The sequence below is a fragment of the Rhinolophus ferrumequinum genome, chromosome 3, assembly GCF_004115265.2.
Source record: "Rhinolophus ferrumequinum isolate MPI-CBG mRhiFer1 chromosome 3, mRhiFer1_v1.p, whole genome shotgun sequence".
Classification (NCBI taxonomy): Eukaryota; Metazoa; Chordata; class Mammalia; order Chiroptera; family Rhinolophidae; genus Rhinolophus; species Rhinolophus ferrumequinum.
In genome coordinates, this window is record NC_046286.1 from 83,815,285 (window position 1) to 83,834,401 (window position 19,117).

A 19,117-nucleotide genomic window follows, 5' to 3' on the forward strand; every position below is an offset into this window, starting at 1 on the left:
CCGCTGCGAGCCGGCCCGCGACACTGCAGGTCACGTGACCCGCCGAGTGGAAAGTCCCTGGGTTTCGGAAATCCCCGGCTGGCCTGGCCGCGGCGGTAAAACAGAAAGGGAAAAAAGAGAACTGGCAGTCTACAGCCTGCGCGGCGGGCCGAGTGCTGAGTGCTCAGAGCCCGCGGGGGCGGAGCGGCGAGAGAGGCCGCGGGAGACCTGCGGCGGCGGCGGCGGCGGCGGCAGCGGGCGCGCTCCACACCCCCGGCCGGCCCAGCCAGCCAGCGAGTCCGGAGCCCGGGCGTCCATGGGGCGCCGCTTCCACCCGGCTCCCACCTCGACCACAACCGCTGCCTGCGGCGTTCGCCTGTGCTGACCTGGTACTTGGGACTTCGAGAGAGGATCGGGCGGCCGGGAGAGGTAACCGCTGCATCCCGGTGCAGACGGTCCGGGGCTCCTCGGGGCACGGGCAACGGATGCGCTTTTGGCGGTGATTTGCGGGCTGGACCCGCCGACTTGGCATTGGTTTTGCAGCGGTCCTGGAGGGCAGTTTGTTGGCCGTGTATGCTCATTGTGTAGGTTTTGAAATGCTGGGACTTGAGGTTGCCGCGCCAGATGTTCAGGTGACAGCCCTGGATTCCTCCAGCCAGCTATTCCTTTCAGATTATGCAGAGAACTTACACTGCAGCTGACTGGTGGAGAGTCGCCCCCGCGGCCGCTCAGTCGGGTGCTCGTTGGTGTTCTGCTCCTTTTCGTGTCTTTTTTGGAACCAAGAGCTGCAAGCTCATAGCCACGTAGACCTTGCAGAATGCTGTGGTTTCTTCCCAGATTGTGCACGACCAGTGCAACGGCGGTGTGTCTCGGGCAACAAATCCCGGCGGGGTTGGGGGCTCAGTCAGCTAACCTTTCCAGGGACAGCTTGCAGACACTGCAAAGAGTCCTGTGCAGGGGTTGGCTGGGGAGTCAGGGCAGGAGGTTCGTAGTTTTCAGTTGCAGCAGTGTAACAGAAGTGTGCACGTAGAAGTGAGTCGTTGGCCTGCCTTTTGGGGGCTCCAGTGTAGAGCGGTCTGCACGCCCCTGCCCCAGCCCCTACCTCACAGGCAGACAGTCTTTGTCAGCCCGGGTCGTCCCACATCCTGCCACCTGGCCTCTCAGGAAAGCAGTGGTATTAAGTAAGGAAGGAGCTCAGCTCTCTTGGAGACGGCTTTGTTTTCAGTTCTCCGTGCCTCTGATCTTTCCCTGGAAAGCCGGTCTGGTCAAGTGTCTCAAGGCAGCCTTTTGGGAGAACCCTTGTTATTAAAGAGTCTTCTGGACCACAGCCCTCATGGCCCAGGTTATGAGCATCCAGTCTCGGCTCCATTCTCATTGTCGAAGGTGCTTCTTTCATTCTTGCAATTCTCTGTACAATTTTTGAACATTTTCCAAAAATTCCGTGAGGTATTTGTTGATAAAAAGTTAGTGAGGTAACAGAAACTTAAAAGTGAAGGGCTGTCTTGTATGCCGTTGCCTATAAGGACATCGCAATCACAGGTCAGTCAAATTTATTCTTGAATCTTAAGTGTGGAGAAATCTAAGTCAGCGGTACTTCGGACAGTGGGTTTTGATTTCTTTTAAGGAGGCAATTCTGCGGGCAGTGCGAGGCTAAACCTGTGAATGAGATGACACCGGGCTATTGAATATTGACCATCTCATGTCTTGCATATGGTTTACAGCTCTCACTATTTGAAAGAACTTTAGGTGCAGAAGAAAATAATAGAAGAGTCAGAAAAGCAAAACTCCTGCACCTAGCTTGTTTAAAATCTTCCTATTGCCTGTCCTTTTCCATCTGGAAAAGCAGGCATTGCAACCACAGGTATGGTGCTGTGAGAATAGCAAGGGGCAGGTGTTGGAAGTCCTGGCTTCAAGGCAAAGCTCTGCTGGAGAGTGTGGGACCGGAGCATGACCTGTACTTCTGTAACCTGAGCTGCAGACTAAGATGCTTGGCTGACTTCAAGTTGGGGAGTAAGGAAGGTTGTCTTGGATTTTTAGCCCCCGAGTCAAGCACAACCTTCAATAGATGGCCAGACAGTGCTTGTTAAGTGACGGATGGACACATGGATGACATCATAAGAGAGACTTTTGCTATGCCACAAAGGGGAAGTATGTGTGATATTTTTGTCCCTTCATTGTGTTTGTGGTCCTGCTATAATTTGGCCTAATTCTACCTGCAGGCAATGGTTGACATCAAAGGAGAGATTAATATCTTACCCAGAGCATGACTTCTCCAGACCTGCTCTGGCAATCAGATTAGGGATCCTGACCCAAAGCTACTACCAGAAAATTCCTCAGGAACATTCTTGGGGTCATCTAGTCCAGTCCAGCTCTCGCCGTTGAGTGGGCCACAAGAATCCAGATCACCTTATCAATGGTTTTAAGAGAACCTAGACCCACTCAGGAGTGGCTTCCTTAATATCTAGGTTTCTTCTCTCATTTATATTGGTTTAACTTCTTTTTCAACTAGAGGCTTGGCCCTGGCAAATAGCATGATGCAGGAAACTTCTAGGGAGTATCTTCATGCTCTGAAACCATCTTTATCTTGGAAATTAGGATGTCTGGCGAGGCACCCTGCTAATGGCCAGTGGATGAGAGAGCTGGCTCTCCACACAGCTCCCCACTGCAAGGAGCCCACGTTACGTCCGTTCACATCATTCCACACTGTTGGCAAGGGTTGTGGATGCTGGTTTTGTCCCCCTCCTCTTTTATGTGTCCCTTGCTGAAATTTCTTTCCTCTTTTGTTTCCAGACTTTCATTTCCTTCCACCAGTTGATTATGTTTGAAGATTTCAGGGTGAAGACAGGGTGGGAAATATATCTGAGTATTGGTACCAAGCATGATGAAATTTGGTTGGCAGTTGCGTTGAAGTAATTGAGCTCCAATGTCTGCTCTTGGAAGTGTAGTAATTGTTCTATTACTGTTATTATTCTATTTCTTATTCTGATGTTGTAAAATTCAGTGGAGAGGTTCGAAAACTGCTGATTGTTTGCTCTTAAAATTGCAAAGCATCTTGCTGGAAATAGGCTTTTGCGTTGGTTATAAAACATTCAGTTATAACTTTATAAATAATATGATACATTTTATAAATAAACGCTTTATAAATATTTCTCTTTGGGGCTAACGAGGAAACTCGAATCAAATGCCTGTGGGACAGCATAAAATTGCAGGATTTTTCACAAAATATTTACTGTCTTTCCAGTACAGGGTTATTCCCCTCCTCCTCAATACCCACTCTCCGCCTTCCTTCTCTTGTTTAGACTAATCTTTAAGAGTGATGTAACTTAAAACAGTCCAGTGTGAGTTAATCTTTGGGGCCAGCTAGTATCCTGGGAGTAGAGGTGACTAAGATCTTTTGCCTACAGATTAGGGTAATGAGAAGATCAAACACTGGGGTTTCCTGCAGGCAGGTATATAGGAGTAGTATCAAAGTCAAGCTAACGGAATGGCTCTTTTCCCTTCTCTTCAGGTGTTGTGGAGCAGGATGGCTGAACAACTCCTTCCTCTGGCTTTGTATTTGAGCAATATGCGGAAAGCTGTGAAGATCAGAGAGAGGACTCCAGAAGATATTTTTAAACCTACCAATGGGATCATTTATCATTTTAAATCCATGCACCGATACACACTGGAAATGTTCAGAACTTGCCAGTTTTGTCCACAATTTCGGGAGATCATCCAAAAAGCCCTCATTGACAGAAACATCCAGGCCTCCCTGGAAAGCGAGAAGAAGCTCAACTGGTGTCGAGAAGTCAGGAAGCTTGTGGCCCTGAAAACAAATGGTAAGACAAGCTTTTGTCTAGGGGGTTGGGGGGTGGGTGGGTTGGGTGGGGTGGCTTCCACACTGCTGGGTCCCCATTCATTTAATTTTAATAGAACTAGCCCAAACTCAAATCTCTTGAGGCTATAGACATTTTAGTATAGAAAATCTTTGGGGGCATTTGATGAAAGCAAGCTTGTTTTGTGAATATTCTCATTAAAGATATGTTCGAATTGTATATATTAGAAAGCAGAGCATCAAGGCTTAGGGAATGCATTTCTAAACACCGTGCCCCTGTTAGGTGATTTATGTAAGTAATTCTTGGGACTGTTTAATCGTCTGTAAAATACCCTTCCCTGGCCAGTAATGGAAATGCTAAAAGGCTTTACGTTCAAAAGGAAAGCCTGGTGTGAAAACTGGTATTACTGTTGTTTCCCACTGTGATTAGAAGATGCTTGTGACCATGGCCTTGCACTTCTTAACTTGATGGCATTTTATGGGTTAACCAGTGAACGGCTGTTGAAAAAAAGAGGGGCTCCTGTTGTCTACTCCTCTCTTATCTAGGTTCTGTTGTTTATGGTGCCATGATATGAACTAGCAAGATATTTGAGATTTTTAGCACTGATTTTAGACCTCTGCTTTGTTATTTTTAGGGTTAGTGCTGAATTTCTTGCTGCTGTCTGTGCCTATCTGCCCAATGGCCCGTTACCACTAGTAGTTGTTTCCTGTTCTAAGCTTTACTGTTTTGTTTTTTAATTATTTCCTTTGAGCAAGAGTATGCACATCACAGAAACATCCGAGCACACTGTTGCAGGCAGATACAAAATTCTGCTTTATAGGCATAGCTAACGATCCCAAGAAGCAAGTAGACTGTTCAAGATGAGTTGAATGCTTGGAGTCTACGTAGGGCAGAAATATCAGGTCCTTAGATCAGTGACAATCCTAAACCATCCCAGTTGAAATAATACCTACATCCAGGGGCAGAAAGTCCTGCCTGACAGTGACATGATAAGAACATTAACTGAAGTAACTTCATTGGTACCGTAACTGTGGCCATTTTTTGACTGGGGAAACTTGGTGTGTTTGAGTGACGTGTTTTCTTGCTTTGGGCCTGGGGGGTCTTGCGCATCATCTCTACATCTTGCTTATATTTTTTGAAGTATTGATACTTAGATGCAGATAGGGGAAAAAAAAAAGCAATGGGGATAGCTAGTGTTTCCATTGTTCTTGGCACTAAATCAAGTGATGCATAGAAGTAGGTAATTATGTGAAGTCATCATCAAGGGGTTTATCTTCCTGACAGTTTGTGGTTTTAACTCTCTCCCTTTTTGTTACGAAAAAGGTATGGAGTCAACTTTGGGAGAGTTGGAAACAAAGAGATTCTGCCAAATTAGAAAAGTGGTAGAAAGGGGAAAAACCTTACTATCCCGAACAGCATTAACTGACGTTTTAAGTTTCACTTGCTCTATTGCCTTCAGACACAAATGGAATATAAAGAGTAAACACTTGCTTTGCAAAGATTTGTCATTTAAATCAACAAGGATTCACCCTACAAAGAAAACTACAAAGGCCAGTGCATTTTGATAACATTTTCTGGAAATAGGGATATTTAGGCTCAGAATCCTTTTCCTTTCCCACTTGCCAGAAAATTTCTTAAAATTCTGGAAAAGGAAGAAAGATATTTAGGGGCGAGGTGGGGGGAAACAAATGACTTTTCCTCAGATTTTTATTGGCACCTTTTTCTTTTAAGCCTTCCACCTATAGGAGGATTCTACAAAGTCAGTGGTCTGGGGAGGGGGTGATTCACAAGTTTGCATTTGAGGATATGAGACTGCGGTGAATGAGGAAGGGAGTAGGTGGCATAAAATTGAAACTTCATGTGAAAAATTCCAGCATCTATTGGCTGCAGCGATTTCACTTGTATAATGAGTAGCCCTATTCCAGCTCACCCTGGCCACACCCACTTGGAAAGTCCAGGGTGCACTTCGCAGTTTAAATGTCTACACACCAGAACAAAAAGTACAATAGCTGTTGCTCAATTGCTAGTCAAATAACTTAGCACTGGGGAATTCCAGATGTTACTTAGGGAATTTTATACTGGTGCATCTCAATAAAGAACTGAAAGTAAGCACAAGAAGAAGAAAAAAAGCCTTATCTTTGCTCTAGATTTTGCAAAGGGGAAATTTCAACAGAATGCAGTCGTTGCTACACTTCTGCCAAGACACACTGCTTGGGTGATCTTTTTCGTTCATTTGTTTGAGTACTTATTTAGCTAGTTTTTGTAAGTGTGTACATTGAAGGGATACTGGCTATGGATGTGTTTTCGAGGGTTTTTGTTGTTTTTTTTTTTTTTACAGTTTGACTGTAATTAAAATTTGGTAAAATTTCAAATAGCTTTATTGACTTACTTACAAGAAAACAGTTGAACTTTTCTTTTTAGAAACAATTGTGCAAGCTCCTGCCATAATAAAAATAGATGGAAACATCAAAAAAATAAATTAAAAAATAACAATTGTGCACTTGCCAGAAGAGATTAAGAAATTCAGTTTTTTGGGTATATTAAACATTCCACCAAAATGTTAATTGTTTGCAGGTTGGAATACGTGCAGTCCCTTAAATTGTGGATGTTAACCTATCTAACAAATTAATGGAATAAAATTAGAGCTATGTTTTGTTCAAAATGCTCAAAATTCTCAAATGCCAGCTCTAAACACTGAGTTATTTTCAAACACAGACATCCAGTCACTCTTGAACTTTTAAGAAGGACTCTGTGATTTCTAACAAACAGGTTCACATACAGCGTTTCTGGGCGGGCAGGCAGGTGGTAATTCAGTGTTCTCAATCCCACTGACAAACCCGTAGAGGAAACTCCCAGGCCCCGACGGCTACAGTGGAATGGTCAAGTCATTTACCACTGAGTCATAGCCAGACCGTCCGTGTCTAGCAATGGAGCCAAGCCGGCTTCCTGGTTGGTGCATGTTCCCTGTGTGTTCTCTCTTCGAGTCAGAGAGCAATAGTGTCAGTGTCTTAGCCAGAGCATCAAGGCACGTTGGAAAGGGCCAGACTTCACAGATCATAAGCCAATGCCCTCATTTCACAAAGAGGAAAAATAATCAGAGAGGTGAAGGAATTTCCCTCAAGGTCACCTAAACGAGTCAGGGCAGAGCCGGGCTGGAACCAATGTCCCATGATTGTCTGTCCCTGGCTCCTGTGCTCTGTTGGTCTCAGTCACTAAAAATAAGAGTGACAAAAATGATGATTTTTTTTCCCTTAAAGCTGCAATCACCTTGTGAAATGGTATCCGTGGGCCTTTTGACTGAGAAATTCAACCATTCGCATTGCTGCGAGCTTTCTTGGGTCCCCCATGATAGCAATAGGGCTCATTTCTTCTGAGATCCTGTGCTGGGCCTCGGATGTGGAGTGCTTGAATTTGCTTCCCTTGTGTCCTCAGGTGATGGAAACTGCCTGATGCACGCTGCTTCTCAGTACATGTGGGGGGTTCAGGACACAGACCTGGTCCTGAGGAAGGCGCTCTTCAGCACTCTCAAGGAGACGGACACACGCAACTTTGAATTCCGCTGGCAGCTGGAGTCTCTTAAATCTCAGGAATTTGTGGAAACGGGGCTTTGCTACGACACTCGGGTATGTTTTGTTCCCCCATTAAGCATCTATGGACACAGCACCATGGTGGGGGGCGGGTACCTTAGGCCAGCCCCTGCTCTCAGCAGCATATGATGTACTAAGTCACATGAACTTGGCTAAGCAAAGCTTAGTCGATGGAAAACACCAGAAACCTCCTGCAGGATGAACTGGAGGCTTTTATCCCTACTGGGAGGCTTCAGGGTGCAGATTCCCAGCTGTGTGTGTCTTTATTTTAGCTTGATCATTCTGTTCATGGCCTTCCCTGTGACGTGTTGGTTATTTTTCAGTTTGATTGTCCTTTGCATGCTGTACTGAGCCAGCCAGTCAAATTCAGACCTCACCATTCTCAGTCACAAGTTTGGGATTTTTGTGTACATTTGGATGAGGGGCTTCAATGTTATGCCTCATCAGGGATTTTTTTGAAAGCAGGTGCTGTCCCCATCCTCCCCCACTTTGGCCTTGTAGTGGAAAAAAGTAAAGGAAGAAAACCAAAATGGGAAAAAAAGGGTGATCATTTGAATGATGATTTCCAGGAAGGGGAAAAGTAAGCTGAGTTATATAAATGAATAACTATAGAATGAAGTCAGAATGATTTTTTTAATGCAAAGTACATTCCACGATTTTCATTCCTCTTTACCCCTCCCCCTTTAGAATTGGACCGATGAGTGGGACAACCTTATCAAAATGGCATCCACAGACACCCCAGGAGCCCGAAGTGGCCTTCAGTATAATTCACTGGAAGAAATACACATATTTGTCCTTTGCAACATTCTCAGAAGGCCGATCATTGTCATTTCAGGTGAGATTCCCACAGGTTGCTTATTTGTATTGAAAGCTTTACAGCTTTCATGCTTCAGCTCTTAGGAAAAACCCATGCTGCCAAAGTTCCAGGCAACAGTAGCTAAGTGGGATTTGATGAAAGTCACCTGAGGGCCTTATTTTTTTCTTTCTCTTTCCTTCAACAGACAAAATGCTGAGAAGTTTGGAATCGGGTTCCAATTTCGCTCCTTTGAAGGTGGGCGGAATTTACTTGCCTCTCCATTGGCCTGCCCAGGAATGCTACAGATACCCCATCGTTCTCGGCTATGACAGCCAACACTTTGTACCCCTGGTGACCCTGAAGGACAGTGGGCCTGGTGAGAAAATTGAGCATCAACTCACATTTGTAACTGCTGGTAGATAGCGGCACTCCCTGTTCCCACCGAACGTCATCATTTGCTCTTTTGGTCCTCATTGAAATTGTCTCATTGACATGTATTATTTGTCTTTAAAAACAGTAATCTGTTATTTGCTTGGTTAGCAACAGTAATGCAATAGAAGTAATCATGAAATCCCCCTACCTTTTTGTGTATGGCTTGGAAAGTACTTTCAGCATGTTAGTTGCAAATAGAAGATATATGTATACATCTTGCACCTACCATTTCTATTAATACGTGACAAATCAAGACACACAGAGCCCTTAACACAGTGCCTGGCACGAAGCAGGTAGAAGTCTGTCCGTCAGGTTAGCTGTTACTGCAATAGCTTAATGTGCAATAGGCACTTTGTAAGTGTCGTAAGTACATTGTTTTATTTCATCCTCACAGCATCCCTATGGGCTGCAGCATTGGTAGCCTTCTTTTACAGATAAGGCTCTTGAAACTCAGAGAGGTTAAATAACTTGCCTAATGCCACAGATTTGAAAGTGGCAAAGTCAGCGTTCGAATCAGATCCGCCTGATTCTGAAGTGTGGGAATTTAACCTATAAGATCCACTGCCTCCAGGCTACTTAATATTCTGCGAGCTTCCTGGAAACAATGCATTTTACATTAGAGTTTTGTGCAGTTCGTTTCCGCATTTGAGTTTGCGGCTAGATAATACTTTTCCACTCTAATCGTATCCTTTCTGCATATGCAAATTGTAATCATTATATACCTATGTAGCCTCACACACAGCCTCATGTAGTAGAATCATATTTGGCTTATGTGTTATTTTTTTTCCCCTCAGAAATCCGAGCTGTTCCACTTGTTAACAGAGAGCGAGGAAGATTTGAAGACTTAAAAGTTCACTTTTTGACAGATCCTGAAAATGAGATGAAGGAGAAGCTCTTGAAAGAGTACTTGATGGTGATAGAAATCCCAGTTCAAGGCTGGGACCATGGCACCACCCATTTGATTAATGCTGCAAAGTAAGCACTTTAATTTGAGCGCTAGAGCGCTAGACTTTGTCTTGAACTCAGCTGTTTTTAATTCAGTCACATAAGCTGCTGCCACCCCAAAGCTCAACAGTAAAGTCATTTAAAGCCAGTTTCCTCCAATGTGAAACAAATTCAGAGGTCTGTGTATGAGTCACAGAGGATCACAAACTTTGGTTTCCAATGGGAGCAAGTAATTTATCCATAATGATTTTCTTGCACATCTGGATGCTGAGAGTCAGAATTGTGGCTTTTAAAAATGTCTTTATGTTAAGGATAGTTGTTTTTCTTAATTGTCCTGGTACTAAACTGGCAAGTGAAAATTCTTAGAAACAAAAGTCTTCTTTCCTTGGCTTCTTGATAAGGACAGACACCCCAGACACAGACAGGGTTGCAGAATGTGTTTATGTGGTAGCCATATGATTTCACCACAAAGAAAGGGGAGGAGACACCCAGAGTGCACAGTGCACGGGTGTCCAGATTTTAAACACTGGCTTTATGTCAAACAGATGCCTGTGTCTTAGAACTTGAAATGCACAAAGGGATGACCATGAAGGCGTAAGAGAATCAGTTTCCCAAAGTGGAGAGTAACAACTTACAGAGTCAGAAAGAAAGAATGCCTGAGGGTATGTCTGCCTTTTAGTTACTGCTCATGACAGTTAACTCTAATACAGGCCAGGCGTCAGTTTAAAATAACAGCAAAATACAGAACACAAAGTTCCAAAGTAGTTTGTACCATAGAGTAGACTAGTCCCAAAAGAACTACACAGTTGATCTCTGAGAAGTTAGAAAGTAAAAGTGACTTTTTAAAAGCAGAAGAGTCATTAAGTGTAGAGGCAGCCCCAGAGTAGCCCTTTCTTTAGAATTATCCATAACTTTGGGTGGACCAAGATTGATTAGAGAAGACTGGGATTTTTGAAATCATGAAGTACTAGACCATGTTTTGTGGGAGGTGCAAACTCTTCGTGATAGGCCTGCATTTCAATGACTGGTTATAAAGTTATTGCCTGAATCCACATTGTGCAAGTTTGCTCTGTGAGCTAATGATGTAGAATTGTGTGTGTGTGATTTCATATTTTTTTTCTTTTATTCTTCAGGTTGGATGAAGCTAACTTGCCAAAAGAAATCAACCTGGTAGATGATTACTTTGAACTTGTCCAGCACGAGTACAAGAAGTGGCAGGAGAACAAAGAGCAGGGGCGGAGAGAGCTGCACGCTCAGAATCCTTTGGAACCTTCTGTTCCCCAGCTTTCTCTCATGGATGTAAAATGTGAAACACCCAACTGTCCTTTCTTCATGTCTGTGAACACCCAGCCTTGGTGCCATGAATGCGCAGAGAGGCGGCAAAAGAACCCAAACAAATCCCCAAAGCTGAACTGCAAGCCGGGACCTGATGTGATGCTTGGCGCCTCTAGAGGCGAGGCCTATGAGCCCACGGCCTGGGGCCCAGAGGAGCCTGCTGGGGGCCCTCATTCAGCCCCTCCAACAGCGCCCAGCCTTTTCCTGTTCAGCGAGACCACCGCTATGAAGTGCAGGAGCCCTAACTGCCCTTTCACATTGAACGTGCAGCACAATGGATTCTGTGAGCGTTGCCACAATGCGCGGCAACTGAATATGGGCCACATCTCGGACAAGAGGCATTTAGATCCTGGTAAGTGCCGAGCCTGCCTCCAGGATGTCACCAGGACATTTAATGGGATCTGCAGTACTTGCTTCAAAAGGACTACGACAGAGTCCTCCTCGAACCTCAGCTCCAGCATCCCTCCTTCCTGCCATCAGAGGTCCAAGTCGGACCCGTCGCAGCTCTTCCAGAGTCTCTCCCCACATTCTTGTCACAGAGCTGGGAGTGAGGTCCCCTCTGGCTGCCTCTCTCAGGCCGCAAGGACTCCAGGGGACAGGATAGGGACAAGCAACTGCAGAAAAGCTGGCTGCATGTATTTTGGGACTCCAGAAAACCAGGGCTTTTGCACGCTGTGTTTCATCGAGTACAGAGAAAATAAATGTGAGTGACACGATGGATTTCCTAACCTGTTTCGAAATCCCTGTCTAGAACGGGTTTTCTTCCTTGAACTTCTAGAAAGGAGCCCTCTCTGGGCAGTGGGGTAAAATATCAGAGGGACAGTCACAGTGGCTCTGCCAGCCGAACATAGAAGCAAAAGTCACAGAATACCACGTTCCAAACCCCGAAAGTTCCCTGTAGATAGAGTTCATAGAATTTGTTTCCATAAGCCATTTGCTGTTGCATTTATAGAGTTTAGATTCCTTTTGAAACTTTGGTGTAATAGACAAAACTCAAAATCTGAAGAGCAGCAGCTGGAGAGAGGAAGTATCCACTGACATTGTAAGAAAACATTTGTGGTTTTAGAAATCTCTAATCTGAAAGATGGTCGGGCCGTTAATGTGTCTCTGTTCTGTTCCTGTGACTGACCAGTGTGGCATGTTCAAAAGTGAGAGATGTTCCAATTTTCAATTGAAAATCATAAAATAAAAGGACACACACACACACATCCAGGGGTACCAAAACGACATATACAATTGGACACTTTGGTCAGCGTTGCTCAGGCAGTAGTTGACCATAATCAGAAGTGTCTGGATGCTGATGGTAACCACTTTGAGCACCTCTTGTAATTGCAGAAGTCAAACGTGACTTGTATTCATCTTTTGTTATTGGTATATATTGAGTATTACAATTTTAATACAGTTTTCCTTTCTGAAAATGTGTATACTTTTTTTATACATTTTTTGGCACCGTGTGTGTGTGTGTGTGTGTGTGTGTGTATGTGTGTGTGTATGTATATACATACATATATGAAAGCGAGAGAGAGAGAAGAGAAGAGAGAGAAGGCTGGTTTGATCTGTATTTGGAACCTATATTTCTCCCATGTCATTGTCCCTCTCTGCTTGGTGACCCATATGTGGCACTGATCAGCATCATCTCTCTTCTAGATTTTGTTGCTGCCTCGGGGAAAGCCAGTCCCACAGCCTCCAGGTTCCAGAATGCGGTCCCCTGCCTAGGAAGGGAATGTGGCACCCTGGGAAGCACCATGTTGGAAGGATACTGTCAGAAGTGTTTCATTGAAGCTCAAAAAAAGAGACTTCGTGAAGCCAAAAGGACTGAAGAGCAACTGGTAAGTCATTTCGAGGTACTTTGCCCTCTCCTGTGAGGCACTCCTCCTCGCTGGAGCAGTTTCTTCCCGACCGACCGTGATCAGCAGCCTTTCCTCCTTGCCGAGTTCCAGGGAAGAACCTGGGGAAAAAGCTCCTGTGGTGCTGGGGTTGGAAGTGTAGCAACGACTATTGATTTAAATGGCCTAAGTATACTTTAGAATTCATTTTAAAAAGCCAATAAAATAAGCCGTAGAGTATACTTTTTCAGAAGCCTCCCAAAGCCAGATGGCGACCAGAGGCTGCTTGGATTTGTAGTAGTAGCACAGACACCTAAGTGGCCAGCAGACTTTCTTACTGATCCTTTATCAAGAGGGGACAGGAGGAGGGGACAGAGCGTCCAGAGCTGCCACTTTATGCCGTCTGATTGATGGGCGCCTCTCCTGTTGTTTACAGGACAGTAGGGAATCTGTGTAACTAAATAAGGGCTGCTTATCAATCCAAAGGGAAGCGAGCTGGGCCAGCATTGGTAGCTTCCGTGTTAGAATTGGGGGTTCCGTTGGCCTCCCTGGGGCCACGTTTGCCTTTGTGGATTGGAAGGGAAGTCCTCGGAGAACTCCTGTTCATCAAGCGCGGTTCCCTTGGTCAGGCCGCTGCTCTTCGCCCCACAGAGCTCTTTGGAGCATCCACATTGTGCCCCCCCTGAGACCTGTGACCTGTGAGCCACAATTCTCTCTGCTCTCTCCCCTCAGAGAATGAGCCAGCGCAGAGATGTGCCTCGAACCACGCAGAGCGCCTCCAGGCCCAAGTGCGCCCGGGCCTCTTGCAAGAACATCCTGGCCTGCCGCAGTGAGGAGCTCTGCATGGAGTGCCGGCACCGGGCCGAGCCAGCTCCTGAAGAGCCCCCCAAGCAGCGCTGCCGGGCCCCCGCCTGCGATCACTTTGGCAACACCAAGTGCAACGGCTACTGCAATGAGTGCTTTCAGTTCAAGCAGATGTACGGCTAACCGGAGACAGGTGAGCCAGCTGCAGCCGGTCGCCAACATGGTGCTATGTACTCAAAACACTCTGGATGCCACTGGAGGCTCAGTCCCAGCAACAGTAGGCTGGACGGTGTCTTTGAGCAGGAGAGGAAAGATAAGCTCTGGGTCATGGCCTGGAATTTGGTAACCAGGGGACATTCCCAGGTGGCCTTCGAGCAGAGCTCGAGACTGGCAGCAGATGGTGTCGGATTCAGCCCCGGGCCATTGCTCCTCTCCGAGGGGAAGGCCAGGACCTTTATGGACTTGGAATGCGTGCCAGGACTGCGTCATCATCTTTCGAGAAGAGGGAAAAGACACACAGTCAGAGCCTCTCCACCTGCCCTCAATTGGCAGTGCTCAGAGACGGGAAGCTGAAGTCTCGTGACCCACAGGCCCTCGCGAGAAGCTCAGGAGGCTCAGGGAAAACAGATATTTTCAGTAGTTAGTGGTTTTTCCCTGACTTGTTCTTTTCCCATGGACTGTGATTCTGAGGCTGCTGAGACTGAGTAAGTTCATACTGAAAAGCAAACCAGCTGCTCTTTACCATATGTACTTGTAAAAATCAGAATATTTTAGTGGGAAGATGTGTAACTCTTGGTTATCACCATCTTCACTTCTAAAGAGGTTAGCTCAACTGAGGTGTACATTAAAATGTGTACATATATAATGTGCCCTTATGTATAAGGGATTTTTTGTTTTCTTTAATGTTGAAATGCTGCCCTAGAGATGTAAGACTAATATCAATAACCTGTTTTCTGGTTGTTGTTAGGGCACCATCTGCATACGTAGGTTTCATGAACTCAACCTGCTACTTTGTTAAAGGCTCACGTCTGTCGAGTTCTCTTTATTTATTTTATTACAAATGTAAAGTTTATTTAAATGAAGATGTTTTTTTTTCTGCTCTGTGAAGAACACTGGAGTGTCTTCTTGAGATAATGTATTTGCTTTGGGTCATGTGGAGCCAGGCAAGTTCCTGACTGCAGTGGGGGAGGCGGCATCTCTGACGCACTTCCATGGCCTTCCCTAGGAGAGAAGGAATGGCGTCAGTAGTCAGTGTGTTAAAATCTCATGCTGCTGCTTAATGAAACTTTGGCCAGAGCCACTCCCCAGCCACAATATTTAATTGCCTCTCAGTATCCTACCTCCTTAGAGATGAGCTTGGAAAGCAGCAGGGGTGAGATTGGAGAAGGTAAAGATGTGGCCTGTGATGATGGTTTGATTTGCTGTGTTCACGCTGTGTCCCCGGTGCTGGGCAGTGTCCTCGCGTCCAGTGACACCTTAGCATTGGGACAGCAAAACCCTATAACCATGAGGATATGTCTTTCTATCCTTGGTCTGCAGTTTCTCTGTGTGTTACTGTCGTACTTGTTCTAGAAAAAAAAAGGAGGGGAAACATGTTGTCCCCAGAGGTAAAGGCTGCCATTTTATTTATTTTTTTGGTCTGGACGTAACACCAGAAAATATTGGCAACCTATAATTCTACATGGTCTCGACATGGTTTCCACTTGGGTCATCGTAAATCTTTTCCTCGACATAAATCTTTATAATTTTTTTCTAAAGATTTCAAATAAACTTCAGTGTTTTTATCTAATTCTTTTAAGTTGATATTGTAATAGTTTGTGTATATCAATATTCTCATTTTTAATGTGAAAAAAATGGAGTTATTTATACTTATTATAAAAAACATTTGAAATTTGCACATTTAGTTGTCCCTAGTAGAATTCTGTTTACTCTGTTGGATTTCTTCAAGTTTTCCTCAGTAATTATAACTTTTCTCAAAAGTCAATATTAAAAAATAAATTATTTAAGAACAAATTTTGATGTTGCCTATTTACGAATGAAAGGAAAAGGCCCAACTACTAAGACCTCGTTTCCTAAACAACTTTATTTCAAGGTACACCTGGGCAGGCAGGGGCCACGTCTCTTACCCATGGGCAGGAAGAGGGCTCTGTAAAACCAATCACGGCGGGAGGGTAAGACGTCGGTTTAGCAGTGACGACACCGAGGCCCATAGAAGAGTGGGAAAAGGCTGCCCGTGCCCGTTCCCGTGAGCTCCAGGGCCCGATGCTCCTCCGAAGGTTCCTGCGCTCACCCTCCATAAAGTACTGAAAGAGAAAACGATAGGAGCAGAGAGAAAGGAAAGAAAGAGAAAGAGGAGGGGAGGAAGGTAGACTGGTGTAAGACTTCCCGGGTCAGACCTTAGAAGAGGTGACCTATGTCCTGGGAAATTGCAAAATCACACTTTCTCCCACCCAGTACAAATGTACCCACAGAGGACTGATTCAGGACTGTCAAGTTTCTGGAATCTTTTTTTCTTTTTTATTAATTTCCCCAGGAGCATCTGATCATCAGCCAGATTTGAGAACCACACTTTTAAAAAATGATTTGCAATTTTTTTCAACTTGTGGGAAATTTTAAAATACAAGAAAGTAGAGTACAATGAACCTCCATATATCCATCATCCAGTTTCAACAATTTTGCCAAATTTATTTCATGTTTCACCTCTTTTAATTTTTTTCTGGATTATTTCAAAGCAAATCCCAGATATTATGTCCTCACACCCACAAATACATCAGTGTGCATGGCTAATAGAAGAATATATTCTTCTTATAGTACTACCATTATTATGCCTCACTAAATTATTTTTAATATCATTCAATACTAAGTGTGGAGACGGAGCCAGGAGTGCAGTTTCCAGGCTCTCGGCCTTACGTGGAAAGGTGCTGGCTCAGGTAGTAAATGGCCATCAACTGTGATTGGATGGCCATCAGCTGTGGCTAGTTGGCCGTCAGCTGTAACCAGTGAGCCATTGGCCACTAATATAACTGCCGTGGCTACGCTAGCAGCAAATGGGGGCTAACAAGAAGATGGGGGCTGGCAAGCGCAGATTGCAGCGAAGACGGCAGGTTGTGGACAGTGTGGCTCCTGCTTCCTGTGTGTCCAACCCAGCCACCAGCGAGACTATAGTGGTATGACTCCCCTATCTATGGCTCCGTGGGTGTTTCTTTTTGGCCTCACCATGTCCTGCGTTCTTATGTGGGGAGCGGGACCAGAGACCCCATATGACACCCTGCATGACACTAAATATGTGTTCTAATGTCTCAGATTATCCACTATACAGAGTCCTATTGCTTTTGATTGCTACCATTTCTTAAGGCTCTTTTATGCTGTAGCATTGCCTTTTAATTATTCATGCTATTAATTTGTTAGGGCAACCAGGTCATTTGTTCTGTAGAATAGCCCACATTCTGGATTTGGCTGATTGCTTTTTTATGGTGTCATTTATCTTGTTTTTCTACGCTTCTTACTAGATTCCGGTTCAATGAGGCAAGCATCATTTGCAGGTGTCCCACTGCATCCCGTCCTGCATGTGCTGTATGAATGTTTACTCTGAGGACTCACAAAGCTGCAAATTGACCTTGTTCTCCATTCTTCCTTCCATCTTTAACCTAGCATTAAATATTACAATTCTTCAATCAGCATGATGGACATAAGCATTTGACCATAAGTCATCAGGATTTCTAAAATAGGAAGTGATTTATACTTAGCAAATTATCTCTGACTCAGAAGAATGACTCCTAGACAGGGAACTAGGGCAGGATTGGCTCCAATCTGAAGTCGTGGATGGACTTCTGGGGTTTGGGGACCCTATAAATCATATACACAATTTTATATTGGGATATCTAAATTGTTTTTCAGAAGTGGAGCCAATCAGTGGCTTTCTTCAGAATCGCAAAGAAATTGATGACTTTCCAAAAAGGCAAAGAACCTACTGTGTTTCCCCGAAAATAAGACCGGGTCTTCAATGAATTTTTGCTCCAAAAGACACGTTAGGGCTTATGTTCAGGAGATGTCATCCTGAAAAATCATGCTAGGGCTTATTTTCCGGTTAGGTCTTTTTTTCGGGGAAACACGGTAGGCATAAGAGGACTGAAAAATAAGACTTAATAAAAAACTGGCTTTGCTTCGACTTGTCTAAATCTTTACTCCCAATGCTGCAGAATGTCACCTTCTTACCACACCAGGGTAGAAGCTCAATATCATCCAAAATTGAACTCATATTATTCCTGCCGTCTTCTTTCCATGCTCAGGAAAGGGTATTATCATCTTCCTAGCTACCTCTAGATTTTTTTCTCCCTCATCCCACACCCAAACTTTTCGATGAAGTGTATTGCAAAAACTGTCTCATATCCATTTCTTCCCCTCTATCTTTCTGCTCTAGCTTGTCTTTTTGCCTCTAGTCTCTTCTTTCTAGCCCACTCTTTCGCTGTACCTTTATTAGTTACCTATGCCTGTAAATCATAGACCTGGTGATTCTCCTCCTCTAATTAAAACTCCCTGATGACTTCCTACTGCTCCCCAAGCTGGGTACATGCAGCCAGGAGATGCACAAAGAAAATAGGAAACCTCTGAGTTCATTTAGCTAATATTTGATACATGAGTTTTGCTGGTGTTCTCTCTCTGTCAGCCTCAGAGGGTCACAGTCTCCTGAGCAGTCCTGGAGTAACTGAGTTGCTCAGCTCAAGGGGAATAGCAGCGACACCTTCATTCAGTCACTTCCTGCATATTGACACAAATTACATTTGACTTATCCCTTATTATGTGATTCCATTGCCAAAACCGATGTAGCTGTGCCACCTATAAACTCTCATATTTGCACACTTGAACTTGGAAACCAAACGTTCTAATGTTTAAAAATTATCCAAATAAAGAGTTTTAGGGGGTTTTGAACCCATTTATTGGAAATATCAACATTATCTATACCTTCCCAACTAATGGACATCAAAGATTAGAATTTACTAGCTGAGTTTCAACAAAAACCTCTGAATAATTTGATAGCTGGAAATGAAATGTAATTAATCATGAAGAAGGAGGCACAATGATTTTTTTTTTCTATCCATGTTCTATTGTTTTTCTGTCTTCTGCAGGTGTCTCTCAGCTTTGACAGTCTTTCACAAGGATCACAAAGTGAACTTAGAATCAGACTTTGAAATAGCTTTATCACAAAGTGACATGATTTTTTTTATATAATGAAGCATACTAATTTTATTATTTCTTATTGAAAGCAAAGCGTATTTTTACCATTAATAAAAATAATTACTTTAAAATATTGCTTAATTCATCTTTATCTCAGTGTTTTAAAATTCCTGTACTTTGTGATTTCTAATGTTTTATATGATTATATTTTAATTAATTTAAAATAATACATATGTTGTGAATGCATTCTCAAAAATATTTTTAAACATGGTATGAGGTCAAAAGCCTTTGGAGTTCAATTTCTAACATATTATGCAACGCTCTTTACAACTCGAACCAACTTAAGTCTTCATTCTCGTCTCTTGCCGCTGTCTTATATCTATCTCATGGCCTCCTAGATTCTCTTCTATACTCTTCTGCGTT

The 19,117-nt window shown here is 44.0% G+C and overlaps 1 protein-coding gene across 3 annotated transcripts; it reads left to right on the plus strand.

Moving 5' to 3' along the window:
- Positions 1-229: 229 nt before the first annotated feature.
- On the plus strand, positions 230-15,450 carry TNFAIP3 (TNF alpha induced protein 3). Of its 3 annotated transcripts, none has more exons than XM_033103341.1 (9): positions 230-368; positions 3,488-3,797; positions 7,227-7,417; positions 8,069-8,216; positions 8,383-8,553; positions 9,404-9,584; positions 10,688-11,592; positions 12,537-12,718; positions 13,448-15,450. In XM_033103341.1, the coding sequence occupies exons 2-9, from the start codon at positions 3,503-3,505 to the stop codon at positions 13,700-13,702; spliced, it is 2,328 nt and encodes a 775-aa protein (XP_032959232.1). In that variant the 5' UTR covers positions 230-368; positions 3,488-3,502; the 3' UTR covers positions 13,703-15,450. The 3 variants fall into 3 exon arrangements, with proteins under 3 accessions (XP_032959232.1, XP_032959230.1, XP_032959233.1); XM_033103339.1 differs by having other exon boundaries at positions 234-408; XM_033103342.1 differs by having other exon boundaries at positions 234-408; positions 10,688-11,241.
- The last annotated feature ends 3,667 nt before the right edge of the window (positions 15,451-19,117 follow it).

Bases quoted from the DNA above. Each gene is read 5' to 3' on its own strand.
- TNFAIP3 (XM_033103341.1), top strand. From the start codon at position 3,503: ATGGCTGAACAACTCCTTCCTCTGGCTTTGTATTTGAGCAATATGCGG. The intron at 7,418-8,068 runs GTATGTTTTGTT...CTCCCCCTTTAG, and splicing joins GGCTTTGCTACGACACTCGG to AATTGGACCGATGAGTGGGA. The intron at 12,719-13,447 runs GTAAGTCATTTC...CTCTCCCCTCAG, and splicing joins AAAGGACTGAAGAGCAACTG to AGAATGAGCCAGCGCAGAGA.